The sequence below is a fragment of the Mobula hypostoma genome, chromosome 17, assembly GCF_963921235.1.
Source record: "Mobula hypostoma chromosome 17, sMobHyp1.1, whole genome shotgun sequence".
Classification (NCBI taxonomy): Eukaryota; Metazoa; Chordata; class Chondrichthyes; order Myliobatiformes; family Myliobatidae; genus Mobula; species Mobula hypostoma.
Genome location: NC_086113.1, coordinates 32,562,284 through 32,580,434, shown reverse-complemented (window position 1 = coordinate 32,580,434; position 18,151 = coordinate 32,562,284). Strand labels below are relative to the sequence as shown.

Below are 18,151 nucleotides of genomic sequence, written 5' to 3'. Positions count from 1 at the left end.
CAATTGAGGAGTGGAGATTGAAAAGATAGCAGACATACTAGCTAATTATACAACAAATTTTTTAAAAATTAAGTTATTCAAGTCTCAGCTCAGACGTTTTAAATAATTTTCCATGCAAATTCTGCTGAAGATTTGAGTTGTGTTTTGACGACGTATTTCTCTGCCCAGAAGAAGGCAAACAAATCACTTCTGTAGAAAAAATTTGCCAAGAACAATCATGGTCAATAGACCGTGATCACTCACGCCATGTAAGATGGCACATAATGATGCTGATGAAAAAGGATCTAGTGCTTTCCTGGCATATTTTCCGAATAAACTCTTCTCGGGCTTCCAGCCAGGCATAGGTATCAATTATAACTGACATTCCAATGACAAACTCTGCTATTTTAACATGAAAGAGTTTGTTATTAAACTGTTGGTTATAATCGATACCTGTACCTGGCTGGAAGCCTGAGAAGAGTTTATTCACGATGATGGTGTTTATTCATAGTACTGGTCTTTTAATGGATACACGATTATCAATGGATGATCATGGATGATCAAAGCCACTATAAACTCTGTCATGTTTTCCCCTGATTATCATTACATTTTGTAGTCCTGCAGGTCCTCTCTGAGTGGATGTCTCTCTTCCACAGCTCTTCTACCCTAGGGGCAGGAAGTGTGCAGCAACTAAATCTCAGACAGCAGATCCTGTAGCCTCATCCTAGCAGTTCTAATGGCCTTTTGAGAGCTGACTACGTTCAAAGGCCTTTGAAATGTTTTTATTTTAAAAATGTCTTTGGATTACTGGAAATGTTTAAGTGAAATTTTAAAAAAATTATAATTTAATTTCAAAATATTTCCAAATACTCATTTAATTAAACAGCACGATCCCTCTGACCCTCCACACTGCCAAGAGTCTTAACATTAATACTATATTCTGCCATCATACTTGACCTACCAAAATGAACCACTTCACACTTATCCCGGTTGAACTCCATCTGCCACTTCTCAGCCCAGTTTTGCATCCTATCGATGTCCTGCTGTAACCTCTGACAGCCCTTCACACTATCTACAACACCCCCAACCTTTGTGTTATCATCCTTCCACTTCCTCATCCAGGTCATTTATAAAAATCATGAAGAGAAGGGGTCCCAGAACAGATCCCTGAGGCACACCACCGGTCACCAACCTCCATGCAGAATATGACCCATCTACAACCAATCTTCACCTTCTATGTGCAAGCCAGTTCTGGATCCACAAAGCAATGTCCCATTGGATCCCATGCCTCCTTACTTTCTCAATAAGCCTTGCATGGGGTACCTTATCAAATGCCTTGCTGAAATCCATATACACTACATCTACTGCTCTACCTTCATCAATGTGTTTAGTCACATCCTCAAGAAATTCAGTCAGGCTTATAAGGCACGACCTGCCTTTGACAAAGCCACGCTGACTATTCCTAATCATATTATGCCTCTCCAAATGTTCATAAATCTTGCCTCTCAGGATCTTCTCCATCAACTTACCAACCACTGAAGCAAGACTCTCCGGTCTATAAGTTCCTGAGCTATTTTTATTCCCTTTCTTGAATAAGGGAAAAAGATCTACAACCCTCTAATCCTCCGGAACATCTCCCGTCCCCATTGATGATGCAGAGATCATCGCCAGAGGCTCAGCAATCTCCTCCTTCACCTCCCACAGTAGCTGGGGTACATCCTGTCTGGTCCCAGTGACTTATCCAACTTAATGCTTTCCAATAGCTCCAGCACATCCTCTTTCTTAATATCTATACGCTCAAGCTTTTCAATCTGCTGTAAGTCATTTCTACAATCGCCAAGGTCCTTTTCCATAGTGAATACTGAAGCAAAGTATTCATTAAGTACCTCTGCTATCTCCCCCAACTCCATGCACACGTTTCCACTGTCACACGTCATTGGTCCTATTCCCTCACGTCTTATCCTCAAGCAATATACTTGTAGAATGCCTTGGGGTTTTCCTTAATCCTGTTCGCCAAGGCCTTCTCATGGCCTCTTCTGGCTCTCCTAATTTCATTCTTAAACTCCTTCCTGCTAGCCTTATAATTTTCTTGATCTCAATCATTACCTACTTTTTTGAAACCTTTTGTAAGTTTTTCTTTTCTTCTTAACTAGATTTTCAACTGCCTTTGTACACCATGGTTCCTGTACCCTACCATCCTTTTCCTGTCTCATTGGAACGTACCTGTGCAGAATGCCACACAAATATCCCCTGAGCCTTATTTCTGCCATACATTTTCCTGAGAACATCTGTTCCCAATTTATGCTTCCAAGTTCCTGCCTGATAGCTTCATATTTCCCCTTACTCCAACTAAACACTTTCCTAAATTGTCTGTTCCTATCTCTCTCCAATGCTATGGTAAAGGAGATAGAATTGTGATCACTATCTCCAAAATGCTCTCCCACTGAGAGACCTGACCTCTGCCCAGGTTCATTTCCCAATACCAGATCAAGTACAGCCTCTCCTCTTGTAGGCTTATCTAGATACTTGTCAGGAAACCTTCCTGAATACACCTAACAAACTCCACCCCATATAAACCCTTTGCTCAAGTGAGATGCCAATCAATATTGGGGAAATTAAAATCCCCCACCACGGCAACCCTGCACTGTTCCAGAATCCGTCTCCCTATCTGCTCCTAGATGTCCCTGTTACTGTTGGGTGGTCTATAAAAAACACCCCTTCCTGTTTCTAACTTCCACCTACAGAGACTCAGTAGACAATCCCTCTATGACTTCCTCCTTTTCTGTAGCTGTGACACTATCTCTGATCAGCAGTGCCACGCCCCCACCTCTTTTGCCCCCCTCCTTGTCCTTTCTGAAACAACTAAAGCCTGGCACTCTAAGTAACTATTCCTGTCCCTGAGCCATCCAAGTCTCTGTAATGGCCACAACATCATACCTCCAAGTACTGATCCACACTCTAAGCTCATCCGCTTTGTTCATGATGCTTCTTGCATTAAGTTCTGTTCTTCAATGCATACGCATGGAAGTCAGAAACCTGTTTGCCCAAACACAGTGGTAGCCAAAGTTTCTTTGGAGAGCACCTGTCCAAAAGGTAGGATGTTCTAGCTCGTTGTGTTTTTTTATATCTGCATTTTTGCAAATTCAGGTGAATTTTAAAAGGCCACTGCAGACGGATGAGACAATTACTATACATTTGAAGAATTAGAATGGGGAAAATTATACTTTGATAAGGACCAAGGCATATGTGACATCCCCCCAAAAAAATGACTAGAACTATTAACCCTCAGTGACAGAATTATTGATCAAGTACTAGAATTGATACAAAAACAGATGGACGGGTATGTTTCGATAAGAACATTGTGATTCTGCAGTGGGATATAGATAGTATGCGTTACAGGGCAAAACCTGGTAAAGGGAGGTTAGTGTGAGAAAATGCTAGGTCATGCACTGCATTCAGAATAATCAAAAGGTGGATTATTATCTAAATGGAAGAGATTACAAATGAGAGAAGTTCAGAGGTGTCTAGGTCAGGAGTCACAAGAGATTAACAGGCAGTTTGAGAATGGGGAGGTTTTTACTGCAGCTGTAGAGGTGTGTTGGTGAAGCCACACCTGGAACACCACACACCAATTTAGTCCCTTCATCAAAAAGGAAAGGATATAAAAGATTTGGAGGCAGTCCAAATGAATTTTACCAGGCTAATTCCGAAGAGGAGAAGCTTGTCCTATCAAGAGAGGCTAGGAAGTTTGAGTATGTATTCCACGGAGTTTAGAAGAATGTATGGTGAACTTTTTCAAACCTACTAGATCCTCAGGGGCTTTGACAGAACCGATATTGAAATACTGTCATTAGTAGAAGAGTCATGAACAAGGGGACAGAGTACAAAATAAAGGTCTAGTTGTTTAAAACTTAGGTGTTTATAAACTCCTCTCTGAGGATAGTGAAACTCTGGAATTTTTTCCCTCCAAGGGTAGTAGAGGCTAAATCATCAAATATATCTAAGGTGGAGATAGATAAATATTTGAAAGACAGGAACTGAGGGTTGTGAGGAACTGGCACCAAAAGAAATTGAGGTCATTTTAGGCCAGCTGTAGTGAATTGTGAACCTTATTGAATGGTGGGGCAGTTTTGAAAGGACTGGTGGTCACTTCCCTCTTCTCCTCATCTGTATACCCCACCCCCTCCCCCGGTGCCCCTTCTCTACGCTTTTCCCCTATGATCCATTCCCCTCTCCTTCTTCTCCAGCCCTTTGCCTTATCACCTCCCAGCTTCTTACTTCATTCTTCCCGCACCCGCTTGGCTTCATCTTCTAGTTTGTCCTCCTCCTCCTCCTCCTCCTCCTCCTCCTCCCTCCACCTTCTTGTTCTGGCATCTTCCCCTTCCTTTCCAGTCCTGTTGAAGGGTTTTGGCCTGAAATGTCAACTGTTTATTCATTTCCATAGATGCTGCCTGATCTGCTGAGTTCCTCCAGGATTGTTTTGTGTGTTGCTTGAGAGGAAGTTGAAATTGATTTAGATATTTCAGCTTTCATATCAGGCAGAAGATAAGGTTGGCTCAGTGTAGCAATCCAAAGGAGAAGGTCATAAGTTCAAATTCCATTCCATAGCCGTGAATGTGAAATGGAGATTAAAAATTCAGTGCAGTGTTGAGATCATTTAAATGAGTTTAACTGCTCACATGAGAGATCACATGACATTATTCAAAACCGACAATGTAAGCTTGATTTATGGCCTTACTAATATGACCTTGACCCATTTCATTAAAATACTTTATTCACTTGTCACATTGTTGACTACATTCACTTCCAAATGCTTCTTCAGTAAGGACCTATTGATCCATTGAATTATTCAAAGCTGAATGGAAGAAATTCTGGCCTGCATCAGGTTATATCAGTGATCAACATGAACATTTTACAAGGACTCAAGAGAATGGGAGGACAGGTAAGGAGAAGAGGGAAGAGGTCAGAGTGTGAAAATGAAGAAGAGGGAAGGGGGAGGGGAATAAATCTCTGTAAATTGGAGAAATCAATGTTTATCCCATCAGGTTGGAAGCTACCTAGACTGAATATGAGGCGTTACTCCTCCAACCTGAGAGTGGCCTCATCATGACAGAGGAGGAGTAAAATGTCAGAATGGAGATATAAATTGACTCTTAACTCAGGAACCCCTCAGGGCTGTGTACTAAGCCCTCTCCTTTACTCTCTGTATACTCATGACTGTGTCTACAACTCCAATCTGCTAATTAAATTTGCTGACGACACTACATTGATTGGCCTAATCGCAAACAATAACGAAGTGGCCTACAGGGAAGAAGTCATCTCTCCGATACAGTGGTGTCAAGAAAACAACCTCCCCCTCAATGTCGCAAAAACAAAGGAGCAGGTTGTGGATCACAGGAGGAATGCAGATGGGCTAACCCTTATTGACATCAATGGCTCTGGGGTTGAGAGGGTAAACAGCTTTAAGTTCCTCGGCATCCAAATCACCGAGGACCTCACGTGGTCTGTACACACCAGCTGCGTGGTGAAAAAGGCACAACAGCACCTCTTTCACCTCAGATGGTTAAAGTCTGGTATGGGCCCCCAAATCCTAATATCTTTCTACAGGGGCACAATTGAGAGCATCCTGACTGGCTGCATCACTGCCTGGTATGGGAACTGTACCTCCCCTAATCGCGAGATTCTGCAGAGAGTGGTGCAGCCAGCCCAGCACATCTGTAGTTGTGAAATTCCCATGATTCAGAGCATTTACAAAGACAGGTGTGAAAAAAGGGCCCAAAGGATCATTGGGGACCCAAGTCACCACAACCACAATCTATTCCAGCTGCTACCATCCAGGAAACTGTATTGCAGCATAAAAGCCAGACCAACAGGCTCCGGGACAGCTTCCTCCACCAGGCCATCTGATTGATTAACTCATGCTGATTTTGTAAATTTCTATGTAACATTGATTGTTCTATTTATTATAAATTATTATAAAATACTATGATTGCACATTACACATTTAGACAGAGATGTAACATAAAGAATTTTACTCCTCATGTATGTGAAGGATGTAAGAAATAAAGTCAATTCAATTCAAATGGTTGGCCACCGGGAAATTCCGCATTTTGCTCATGGAGCTAAACAACGCATATCTCTGTTGTGTAGAGGAGGCCACAGGTGAATTGTTGCCTCACTTGGAAGACCGTTTGGGGCCCTAAATGGAGGTAAGGGAAGAGGTGAATGGGCAACGGTAGCATTTCTTGCCCCTAGAGGGAAAAGTACCAGGAGGGAGATTCATGGTGGGGGTCAAATGGACAAGGGAATCACAGAGGGAGCGATTCCTGCAGAAATTAGAGAGCTGGGTTGGGTGGGGGGAAGGTGAAGATGTATTTGGTGGTAGGCTGATAACAAGGACTTTCTATGTATGAGTCAGGAATATTTCTAACAATCAGCACTTTTTGTGTTACTGGAACAGAATATGCAGAGTCAACGTTGTTGAGATATAATACGAGGTAATAATGTTGTAAATTAATTGGTCAGTCAAGATAATCTCTGCCATTTGACAATTGCTCACGGTTTATGACATTGTCTCAACATTTAACGAGATGTGTTGCTGTTTCCTGTTCCTTAACCATTAATATTCTATCATCGAGTCTGATTGTAAAAAATGATTGAATATATTCACTGTTCTGTATGGTTCTGAATGCATAGACATCAAATGGGATACTGAAGTTGTTTGGGTGAGGGAAAACGGTAAAACTGGGAAATAGATCACATTCCCTATTTATCAGAGTCTTTGTAGACAGGATGCTGATGGGTTTAGTTGGAATGGTTAAAAACATTAACTGGAGAAAAATGCAGTGAGTTATGATCTAGAATCACTAGGAAAAAGGAAACAAATTCAATTGTATCTTTAAAATGAGAATTCGATGCCTCAGCAGTGGGAACATATCGCTGCTTTTGGAGCAGGAATTTAGGTGATTTGAGCAGCTCTTTAATAATTTCAGCAGATGTGATCATACAATAGAAAAACCAGGCTGAAATGCAACAGGAATACTACAATTCATTGTATCCTCCAGAGCAGGGGTTTCTGTTTCATAAAATTCACTTAAAATAACCAAGGGTGTCAAAAATTGGCATTAAATTGAATTACCTGATTAAGAAAATTCTGAAGATCACAGTTCTTCAAATCAAGTAATGTGATTCTGTCATATTGGGTAGCATTCAGATAACTTATCCAACTAACATAATTTTCTTTTGTAATATTTCCATCCTGAATGTCAAATTCATTTGATAGGAGTAATATATTCCTGTTCAGAGAAGTTAATACAAATACGAACAGAATGATTAAGGAATTCCAGACTTCCTGAAAGGTTAGTTCGCACATCCCATTTGTCTACAAACTTGCAAGGCCATGAAATGAAACTTGTCTAATGGTGATGTCCTCTGCTTCTGTGGCTGGGATGTCAGAGAAAACTCTTTGTCATGTGCATAGAGTTTGTGGATGTGCCTCTGCCTCTTGGGTGCCTTGGATCCCTGTCCACTATGCCCCTAAGTCCTCAGAATTACCCTGCCAATGCCTATGCCAACATGCTATTTCCAACTTTATTTGTTCCATGGGACTCACCTCCCATTCTTCTGATTGCTTCCTGACACACCTCAGCTCACCTCGCAATAATTATTACTCTTCCCAATGAATCTAGACACTTCTTCCAATACAGGGGTCTTTTTCCTTTCTTCTCAGAAACACACACTACCCAACCTCTTCCAACATTTAAAATCGGCCAACATGTCATTCACGCCCAGCTTGATACTCACCTCTTCCTGCTAATGCATCTTTGAATCTTTGGTTTGGTTTTGGGCTTGTAACAATTCCACACTAGCTGCCAGTGACTCTTTCCTATGCCAGACTTCATTCTATCCTTCTTAAGCATGGTCCCTTTGCTGAATACAACTATGACATTCTCTGTGTAATGGGGTACAACAACTCCAGTACCCTCATATCATTGTGGGTAACCTCATCCATACACAGGTGAAATCAATCTTTTGCCCAACATATAAATAGTCTCTTTCAAAATCTCTACGGAAAGGTCAAACTCTGAATCAGTTTGACCCTGAATTGCCACAAAAAGCATTAGTGTGTACATTATGCTAGGACTCCTCAGAAGTGCACAGCAAAGATGTATTAACCCTTAGTGAAATATTTAATCGTAGACACCAAAGTTTTTGGAGTAGAACACTTTTGAATGAACTGGCATAAATTTTAATAAACGGAGTAGTTTGTAGAACTCCACTTACTTGTTCAAGCAATCCCAATAAGCCATAGTTGCCTTAAATCCCAGCATGGAGAAGACAGGTATGGAAGCAAAGATGGACGTAAAGCTGTTGATAACAGCTACTATCACAGCATCCACCTCACAGTCATTCCTTCAAAGCAGAAGAAATTTTTGTTTAATTTACATCAGACAGTTGATTTATACCAGATAGGGAAAACTAGAACTATTAACTAGGATGGTTAAGTTAGTGAGTATTGTGTTTATTAATGTAATTCAATAATAGAAATGACTGTGTTTGAAGTTCTCTTGATTATGCCTTGGGCAAGATCTGCAAACTGTAATTTTATCTATTTGATGGTTTCTGTGTATATTAATGATCCATTCCTCATGTTTCCACTCAGAATGAATTGGGTTTTCTCATTAAATAATAAAAGCATAGTTACCTAAACATTCATTTATCTTAGTGCAACTGTCGTAGGTTCTGTTCCATAGATAAATAAAAATCTAGTTCAGAACAACCAACATTTTGCACCCGAAGGCCTTTATCTAATGTTGAGATACTTTCCTTATCTTACCCAAGCAGACCCTTATCTCTGAGTCAGATTTTTGAGTGTTCAAGTCTCATTTTAAATAAGGGCTTTTGTTAATGAACTCATTTGCAGAATCTGGACTTTTCAAACAAAACCAGCATTAATCACCCATCCTTAACTGCCCTTGAAGAGGGGGGTTATGAGCTGATCGCTTGACCCACTGTAGTCCTTCTAATGAAGGGACACATCCACAGTGCTGTTGGGTAGGAAGATCCAGGATTTAAACCCGAAGAATGACTGGCTATAGATTTCCAAGTCAGAATGGTGCGTGACTTGCAGGGGAACCTCCCCATGGTGGTGTTCCCATGCACCTTCCATCCTTGTCCTTCTTGGTAGTAGAGTTTGCAGATTTGGGCGATATTATTAGAGGTAGCCAGTGCGAGTTATTTTGGAAATACCACACAGTGCACTGATGATGGGGAATACATGTATTTTGAGTGGTTAATGTGGTGCCAATCAGGCAGGCTGCTTTGTACTGCATGATGTGGAGCTTTAAAGGGTTATTGGCACTGACTCATCCAGGAAAGTGGGAAATATTCCTGATTTGTGATTTGGAGAAGATGGAAAGGCTTTGTGGTGCCTGGAGGGACAGTAAGTCATTCACCACAAAATACACAGCGTCTTTTCTCTTGTCTTTACACTATGTGACTGGTCCAATTGAATTTCTGCTTAATGGTGACCATCCTAGGATATTAATTGTGGGAGGCTCAGCAATGATGATGCCATTGAATATCTTTTGTTTAGAGCTGGTCAGTGTCCAGCATCGCTGTGGCACAAAAATTCCTCGCCACCTATAAGCTCATGTTGTCTAGCTCTTGCTTCATGCAGGTAAGATGCTTCATTTGCTGTGGAGTTGCAAATTAAATATTATGCAAATTATCAGAGGTTATCCATATTTCTGAACATAAAATGGCAAGAAGTTCATTGATGAAGTAGCTGAAGATAGTTGGGCCTACGACATTGCTCTGCGAACACCTTGCGATTGACTTTTTGGACTGGGATGATTAACCCCTGACTATGACAGCCATATCCAGGACCTTCAGTACTGCAGCGGGGTTGTTGTCTGGTCGCTAAACCTTTGTCATATCGAATGCTCTCAGCTGCTTCTTAAAGTAACTTGGAGTGATTTAAATGGGCTAGTCAGCGTCTTCAATGATAGTGGAAACCTCTTGAGGAAAGAAGATTACTTACTACTATACTTAAACTTTATACATTATACTTTATTGTCGCCAAATAATTGGTACTAGAACGTACAATCATCACAGCGATATTTGATTCTGCGCTTCACACTCCCTGGATTACAAATATTAAATATTAAAAGCATTAAAAATAGTTAAAATTAGTAAATATTAAACATTTAAATTATAAATCATAAACAGAAAATAGGAAAAGGGAAGTAAGGTAGTGCAAAAAAACCGAGAGGCAGGTCCGGATATTTGGAGGTTACGGCCCAGATCTGGGTCAGGATCCGTTCAGCAGTCTTATCACAGTTGGAAAGAAGCTGATGGTACGGCCTGATGGTCCGATTCTCCGAAGTGAGGTCGTGGGACTGAACAGTAGGCATCCTTGACTGCTGTGTAGCAGTGGTCAAGTATATTCGGGCCTCTAGTGGGGCAGGAGACATGTTGGTATAACTTTGGCAGTGCCTTTCTGAGGTTGGCCTGGTTAAAGTCCCTGGCTATAATGAGCAAAGCCTCTGGATACCTGGTCTCAAGTTCACTGATGTTGGCATACAGTATGTTCAGAGCACAATCCATGTCCGCCTGGGGGGGAATGTATACCGCTGTCAGTATGACTGAGGTGAATTCCCGTGGCAGATAGTAGGGACGACACTTCACCGACAGGTATTCCAGGTCCAGGCTGCAGGAGCTTGTCAGTACCACTGTGTCCGAGCACCACGCAGTGTTGATCAGTAGGCAGGCACCACCTCCCCTCGTCTTGCCCGAAGACGCCGTGCGGTCCATCCGATGGATTGAAAATCCCTTCAGTCGGATGGCACAGTTGGAGGTGGCAGGGGAGAGCCAGGTCTCGGTGAAATAGAATACACAGTATACTACTACATAGGGGCTTGATGAAACCTCACTTAGGTGCTGCCTGACCTGCTGAGTTCTCCTGCATTTTGTGCGGGTTGCTTGGATTTCCAGCATCTGCAGATTTTCTCTTAGAGTTTTGTGTGCAGTTTTTCTTCTTCCTATCTGGGAAAGGGTGTTCTTGCCACGTAGGGTGGGTAATGAATGTCTACTACACCGATTGCTGGGATGAATTGATGTATGAGGTAAGACTGGCTCAATTAATCACTAGAGTGTAGAAGAATAAGAGGAGATCTCATAGAAACCTATAAAATTCTAACAGGCCTATGTATATTAGATAAAGGGAGGATAAACCTGATGGCTGGAGAATCCAGAACCGGCGGGGGTGGGTGGGGGCGGCGGGTGTTGGGGGGAGGTTGGAGGGGTCACAGACAGAATGACACTTTGAAACAAGATCAGGAGAAATTTCTTTACACAGGTTGCATTGAACTTGTCAAATTCCCTGTCACTGAAGGTAGTGAGGCTAAGCAAATCTATTCAAGAAGGAGGAAGATACATTTCTTAATGTTAAAGTGATCAGGGGATATGAGGAGAAGTGGAAACAGGATTATCAAGGAGATGGTCAGCCATATTGAAAAGTGGAGAAGGTCTGGACAGCAAAATGGCTGCTCCTACTTATTTTTCCGTTGTGTCATAGATATCACCTTACTGAAGGACATTAATGTATGAATTCTTAGCACATTTATATGTAATTAATTTATACATATTTTTAATGGATGCTCTTTTGTATGCTTGGTTAGCAGCTGTTAATGCAGCAAAAAGAATAATTTCATATGCATAGTGTATGTCACATTGGAAATATGTTGACGATATAGATTTAATATAATGTCTTTATAAACTATTAAATTCCTCATTTCCTTCACTTGTTCCTTAGTTATAATAGTGAAGGCTATTACAGAAAGTAATATTCTTACTTCATTGAATTATAGCTGGAGAATGCAACTAGTCCTCCAAAACCCAAAGACAATGAGAAAAAGATTTGGATTGCCGCATCTAGCCATACTCTTGGCTGGCTCAGAACAGTCAACTGAAATAAAATGAAATTAAATCAGAGAATAAATGTACTTTCTAAACACAATCACCAGTTATATTAGCTTTGATTTTAACTATGTTTTTTTCTTTGTAGATATCTGAGTGTCTTATGCACGTAGAAACTCATAGCTATACATAAAAGTTGTCATACCACAGAAGTATGTGCTGTACATGTCGGATGTGAAATGTACTATCCCTCACTATCGGACTTCCATCCCTTTTCCTAAATCCAGAGAGCTAAGCCATAAGATGACAGAACCAAAATCCATCATCCTCAGGTACTAGTGACTGTACAGTCTCAGAAGAGACAAAACCTCGAGTAAGTCATACAATTTTGGCCTACTTGTTAAAGCAACAATATGGCTTAGATGTGGTACAGAGAAGGTTCACAGATTAATTTGTGGGATGTTTTAACAGGAAATATTAAGCAGAGCAGGAAAAACTCATTAAAACATGAGTATGTGGGAGGAATCTAATAGTGAATATATTTGAATGTGACCCTAGGAATTCACATTGGCCTGTTAAAAAGGAGATGACTTGGAAATCCTTCTCTTAGAATTCCTGAATCTTTGGAACTTTCCACCTGCATTAACCTCCAATAAAACCACAACCTTTCCCTCAACAACTCCATTCAAGCTGCTCCCTTATGACTATGCTGTTGCTTGCAAGCAGAAATTGATGATTTGCAAAACCCAATTAAAAACACACAGTCCTCTGTATATTGTGATTCCTTTGTTGTCTGTGGGAACACTGAGGTCTCTCTTCTTGTGAAGAGGAACTGACGTGAATTAAACCAAATCCTTGTCACAGTCTCAGAACAGTTTCAAGATTATCCTGTTTATTTTAGAATGCTTCATGCGACCCTCATCTCACTACATAGCTCCTCCGTCTCCATCCTTACTGAACTTCTCAGAGTTGAACTACCAGTTCTACTTAGAACCATAGAACACTACAGCACAGAAAACTGGCCATTTGGCCCTTCTAGTCTGTGCTGTAACTTTATTCCGTTAGTCCCATTGACCTGCACCCAGTCCATAACCCTCCAGACCTCTCCCATCCATGTATCTATCCAATTTATTCTTAAAACTTAAGAGTGAGCCCACATTTACCACGTCAGATGGCAGCTCGTTCCAGACTCTCACTCTCTGAGTGAAGAAGTTCCCCCAATGTTCCTCCTAAACCTTTCCCCTTTCACCCTAAAGCCATGTCCTCTCGTATTTATCTCTCCTAATCTAAGTGGAAAGAGCCCACTCACATTTACTCTGTCTATACCCCTCATAATTTTGTAAACCTCTATCAAACCTCCCCTCATTCTTCTACGCTCCAAGGAATAAAGTCCTAACCTATTCAACCTTTCCCTGTAACTCAACTCCTGAAGACCTGGTAACATCCTAGTAAATTTTCTCTGCACTCTTTCAATCTTACTGATATCCTTCCTACAGGTAGGTGACCAGAACTGTACACAATACTCCAAATTTGGCCTCAACAACGTCTTATACAATCTCACCATAACATCCCAACTCCTATTCTCAATACTATGAATGCCAGGATGCCAAAAGCCTTCTTTACAACCCTGTCTACCTGTGACACCACTTTCAGGGAATGATGTATCTGAACTCTCAGATCCCTTTGTTCCTCCGCACTCCTCAGTGCCCTACCATTTACTGTGTATGTCCTACCTTGATTTGTCCTTCCAAAATACAACACCTCACACTTGTCTGCATTAAATACCATCTGCCATTTTCTGGCCCATTTTTCCAGTTGGTCCAGATCCCACTGCAAGCTTTGAAAGTCCTCCTCGCTGTTCACAACGCCTCCAATCTTAGTGTCATCAGCAAACTTGCTAATCCAATTTACCACATTATCATCTAGAACATTGATATAGACAACAAATAACAATGGTCCCAGCACAGATCCCTGAGGCGCACCACTAGTTGCAGGCCTCCAGTCTGAGAAGCAATCATCCACTACCACTCTCTGTCTTCTCCCACACAGCCAATTTCAAATCCAGTTTACAACCTCTCCATGGATACCTAGTGTCTGAACCTTCTGAACTAACCTCCCATGTGGGACCTTGTCAAATGCCTTACTAGGGTCCGTGTAGACAACATCCACATTCTTTCCTTCATCTATTTCCTTGGTAACCTCCTCGAAAAACTCTACAAGATTCGTTAAACATGATCTACCACACACAAAGCCATGCTGTCTAAACACTTGTATATCCGATCTCCCAGAACACCTTCCAATAATTTACTTACTACTGATATCAGGCTCACCGGCCTGTAATTACCTGGTTTACTTTTGGATGACTGGCTCATAGCAACACTTCCTAATGCAAGATCTGTCTAATGATAGTGTACAAAGTTTAGTCAATATTAATGGACATAGGCCTCCAGTTTAGTCAATATTAATGGACCACTTCAACTCCAGAAGCAATTAGAATTTTCAATTCCACATCAATGCTTGTGCTTCTATGCTATTTATAGCTTGGAAGCAAATCATTTGGTCCATAGTGCTGGTGTTTACTTGTCAACTTGAATTAACGTTTTCTTAATCTCTCCCTTCCCTTCTTTTTCAATGTGTCATTGTTATCTTATTCTCTGATTTTTCTCTATATATTTATGTAACATTACTTCCGTGTGAATTTTTCCCCACTTGAAATTTAGTATATTCCCCTTAATCCTGCATGGACATCTGCTAAAATTTTAAAATGGATTCCACTGATTTTGTATCAAACCTATCTGAAACTGGACTGCTGAGAGGAATTTAGTAGCAATTGACCCATTGAAGTGTTGAACAACAGTGTCACTAAACAATTAATGCAGCAAAATAAATGGCATACTAGTACATCACCCTGTTAGCTAAAACACATTTGCATTGCCCACATGTGAGGTTTTGCAACACTGTGCCCGTCCTCATGGTTGGTGTACTGTAGAGGGGTAGAGGCAAATTGTAAACTGGTAAATTGGTTAATTATCCTCATATGTACCGAGCTACAGTGAAAAACGTTTTGCATATTGGTCACACAGATCAATTCATTACCACAATACATTGAAGTAGCACAAGGTAAAATAATAACAAAATGTAGAATAAAGTATTACCATTATGGAGAAAGTACAGTGCAGGTGGACAGTAAAGTTGAGTCATAACGAGGTAGGTTTTGAGGTCAAGAATCCATCTTATTATACAAGGGAAGTGTTCAATAACAGTAGGATAGAAACTATCTTTGAGTCTGGTGATATGTGATTTTAGATTTTTGTATCTTCTGCCCAATGGGAAGATGGAGAAGACCATAAGAGCATAAGGCATAGGAATTAGAATTAGGCCATCTGGCCCATTGAGTCTGCTCCGCCATTCAATCATGGCTGATCCTTTTTCCTATCTCCTCATCAACCCCAGTTCCTGGCCTTCGCCCTGTCCAATCAAGAACCAATCAATCTCTGAAAGAGAGAAGGTCTAGGTACTGCAGGTGGAGTCTTTGTTTATGTTGGCTGCTTTACTGGGGCAGGGAGAAGTGAAGACAGAGTCCAAAGAGGGGAGGCTGGTTTCTATGATATGCTGAATTACGTCCAGAACACTCTGAAGTTCCTTGAGGTGATGGGCAGAGCAGTTGCCATACCAAGCTATGATGCATCCTGATACTTTCTATGGAGCATTGATGTAAATTTGCCAATTTCAATTTATTTATTTATTGAGAGACAGCACGGACAAGACCCTTCGAGCCGCTCAGCAATACCCCGATTTTATCCTAGAAAATCACTGTACAATTTTTACAATGACCAATTAACCTACCAACCTGTACGTCTTTGGACTGTGGCAGGAAACCCATGTGGTCACGGGAAGAGCGTACAAACTCCTTACAGGCAGTGGCAGGAATTGAACTCTGGTCCCTCTATTGTAAAGTGTTGTGCTGACCACTAGGCTACCATGCCACCCCAAATGGACACAATTTTGCAACATTGTGCCTGCCCTCGTGGCTAGTATTCTATAGAGGAGTGGAAGCAAGTTGTCCTCAATTCTGTGGAATTGTCTAGGCAAAGAAATTGCTATAAAAATTGCTAATAAGAATTCTGATGTATTACTGACATTACCAGAGGGATACATTAGTAGGAATGGACATACTTTAGTTGGGTTATTGCACTAGTACATAAAAAAAGTCTAGGCTATTGCTTCATAGATAAGTTTGGCATATAAAAGATAGTATCGGCAATAATAAGGTTCGCAGTTTGTAATTGTTGTAAAATTCCATTGTGTTGCAACATGCCTTCAGGGCAGCAAATGTGCAATATGCAGTTCTAAAGTGGTCTGATCTGACCCACCAAGATTGTTGACTCTTAATTGCTGTCATAAATAGTGTCAGTTCAGGGATCCATTAGATCTAGGCAGTTCACACTAGCCTTGCAGGCAACATCTAAATCACATATAAAATAATACCAAAAAAAAATCTTAATACATATTATTGACATACAACTAAGTGTGCTTACTTACCTCTGGGGTAATTAGGTAGACTAAACCATTAATGGCCCCGGGCAGTGTTAAACATCGTACAAGGAAAATGAGTAGTACAAAATAAGGGAAAGTTACAGTGAAGTAAATGGCCTGCAACAAAAAAGGGCAGGTTTTTAATTAATTAATAATGTTCACCCCCTGTTTAAAATCTGAAATTGTTTAATTGAAAATCATTCTGTGGTTATGAAGTTATGGACGCAAGAGATTCTGCAGATCAATGCACAAAATGCTTGAAGAACTCAGCAGGTCAGGCAGCATCTATGGAAATGCATAAACAGTCGACGTTTTGGGCCGAGACCCTTCGGGGCTGGAAGGGAAGAGGAAAGATAACAGAATAAGAAGGTGGGAGGAGAGGAAGGAGTACACTAGAAGCTGATAGGTGAAGTCAGGTGGGTGGGGAAGGGGAGATAAAGTATGAAACTGGGTGATGATAGGTGGAAAAGCTAAAAGGCTGGAGAAGACGGAATCTGAAAGGAGTGGAGAATGGACCACAGAAGAAAAGGAGAGAAGATGGGCACCAGGAGGTTTAAGCAATTGTGGAAAAAACGTGGGGGGACCAGAGTAGGGTATTGAAGAAGAAGGAAGGGGGAGGGGGAAAGTTACTGTAAGTTGGAGAAATCAATGTTCATGCCAACAGGTTATGCCATGTGAATGGGAATAGGGACTGGATTTGAAATGGCTGGCTACTGGGAGACCCTGCTTTTTGTGGATGGAGCAAACATGCTCTGCAATGTGGTCCCCCAACCTGATACAACCCCAGCAGATTCACAGATGAAGTGTTGCCTCACCTGGAAATACTGTTTGAATGGACATGAGCGAGGAGGTGAATGGGCAGCTGTAGCTCTTCTTCTGCTTGCAAGGTCATGCTTTGCTGAGCAACTTTGTTCCATCTGCAAAAACCAGGATTTAATTCTAATCCCCATTCCTATTCTGACATGTTGGTCTATGGCCTCCTCTTGTTCCATGATGAGGCCACTCTCAGGTCAGAGGCAGAACACCTCATATTCTCTCCAGGTAGCCTCCAACTTGAGGGCATGAACAATAATTGCTCCATCTTATGGTATTCCCCCCCCCATCCCTCTTCTTCTATTCTCCGCTCTGCCCCCCCCCCTTTACCTCTTCCATATTCATGCATGGAAATACAAAATAACACACACAAAATGCTGGAGGAACTCAGCAGGGCTGGCAGCAACAATGGAGAGTTAAAAAGAGTCAGTCTAATAAAGGGTCTTAGCCTGAAACATCAACTTTATATTCCGCTCCTGTTCTGCTGAGTTTCTCCGGAATTTTCTTTGTATGATTATGAAATTATGGATTGCATAATTATGGATTGATTAGAATGAGAACCAGTCAGTCAGCATCTATGGAGGGAACAGTGAACATAGTCCATGTTTGCGGGTCTTCTTTCCCCTTCCTTTCCAGTCTTGATTTAAGGATCTTGGCATAAAACATCAACTGGTTATTCATCACCATAGATGCTGACTGGCCCATTGGCTTCCTCCAGCATTTTAGATGTTTCTGTGAATTTTCAGCATCTGCAGAACCTCTTGTGCTTTTGAGAACCAATCATCAGGAAGTAAAATCTGAACACAGTTTAACTTCCAACTGGTAATTTGTGGTTAATAGCCTGAATCATTGGGTGTGGGACATTTTCTGCCCTATTGAAACTACAAAGACTTCAAAGTTCAAA

General features: G+C 41.2%; 1 protein-coding gene across 2 annotated transcripts in view; it reads right to left on the bottom strand.

Annotated features, from left to right (window-relative positions):
- LOC134357915 (sodium-dependent neutral amino acid transporter B(0)AT3-like) overlaps nucleotides 1-18,151 on the bottom strand; it is a 53,791-nt gene that overhangs the window by 12,056 nt on the left and 23,584 nt on the right. Inside the window, exons 5-8 of one of the 2 annotated variants that reach the window (XM_063069684.1) lie at nucleotides 16,441-16,551; nucleotides 11,835-11,947; nucleotides 8,263-8,391; nucleotides 7,118-7,274 (exon numbers count right to left, since the gene is read on the bottom strand). In XM_063069684.1, the coding sequence (XP_062925754.1) occupies nucleotides 7,118-7,274; nucleotides 8,263-8,391; nucleotides 11,835-11,947; nucleotides 16,441-16,551 (510 nt within the window). The remainder of the gene's footprint in view (nucleotides 1-7,117; nucleotides 7,275-8,262; nucleotides 8,392-11,834; nucleotides 11,948-16,440; nucleotides 16,552-18,151) is intronic. The other variant, XM_063069685.1, reaches the window with a different exon arrangement.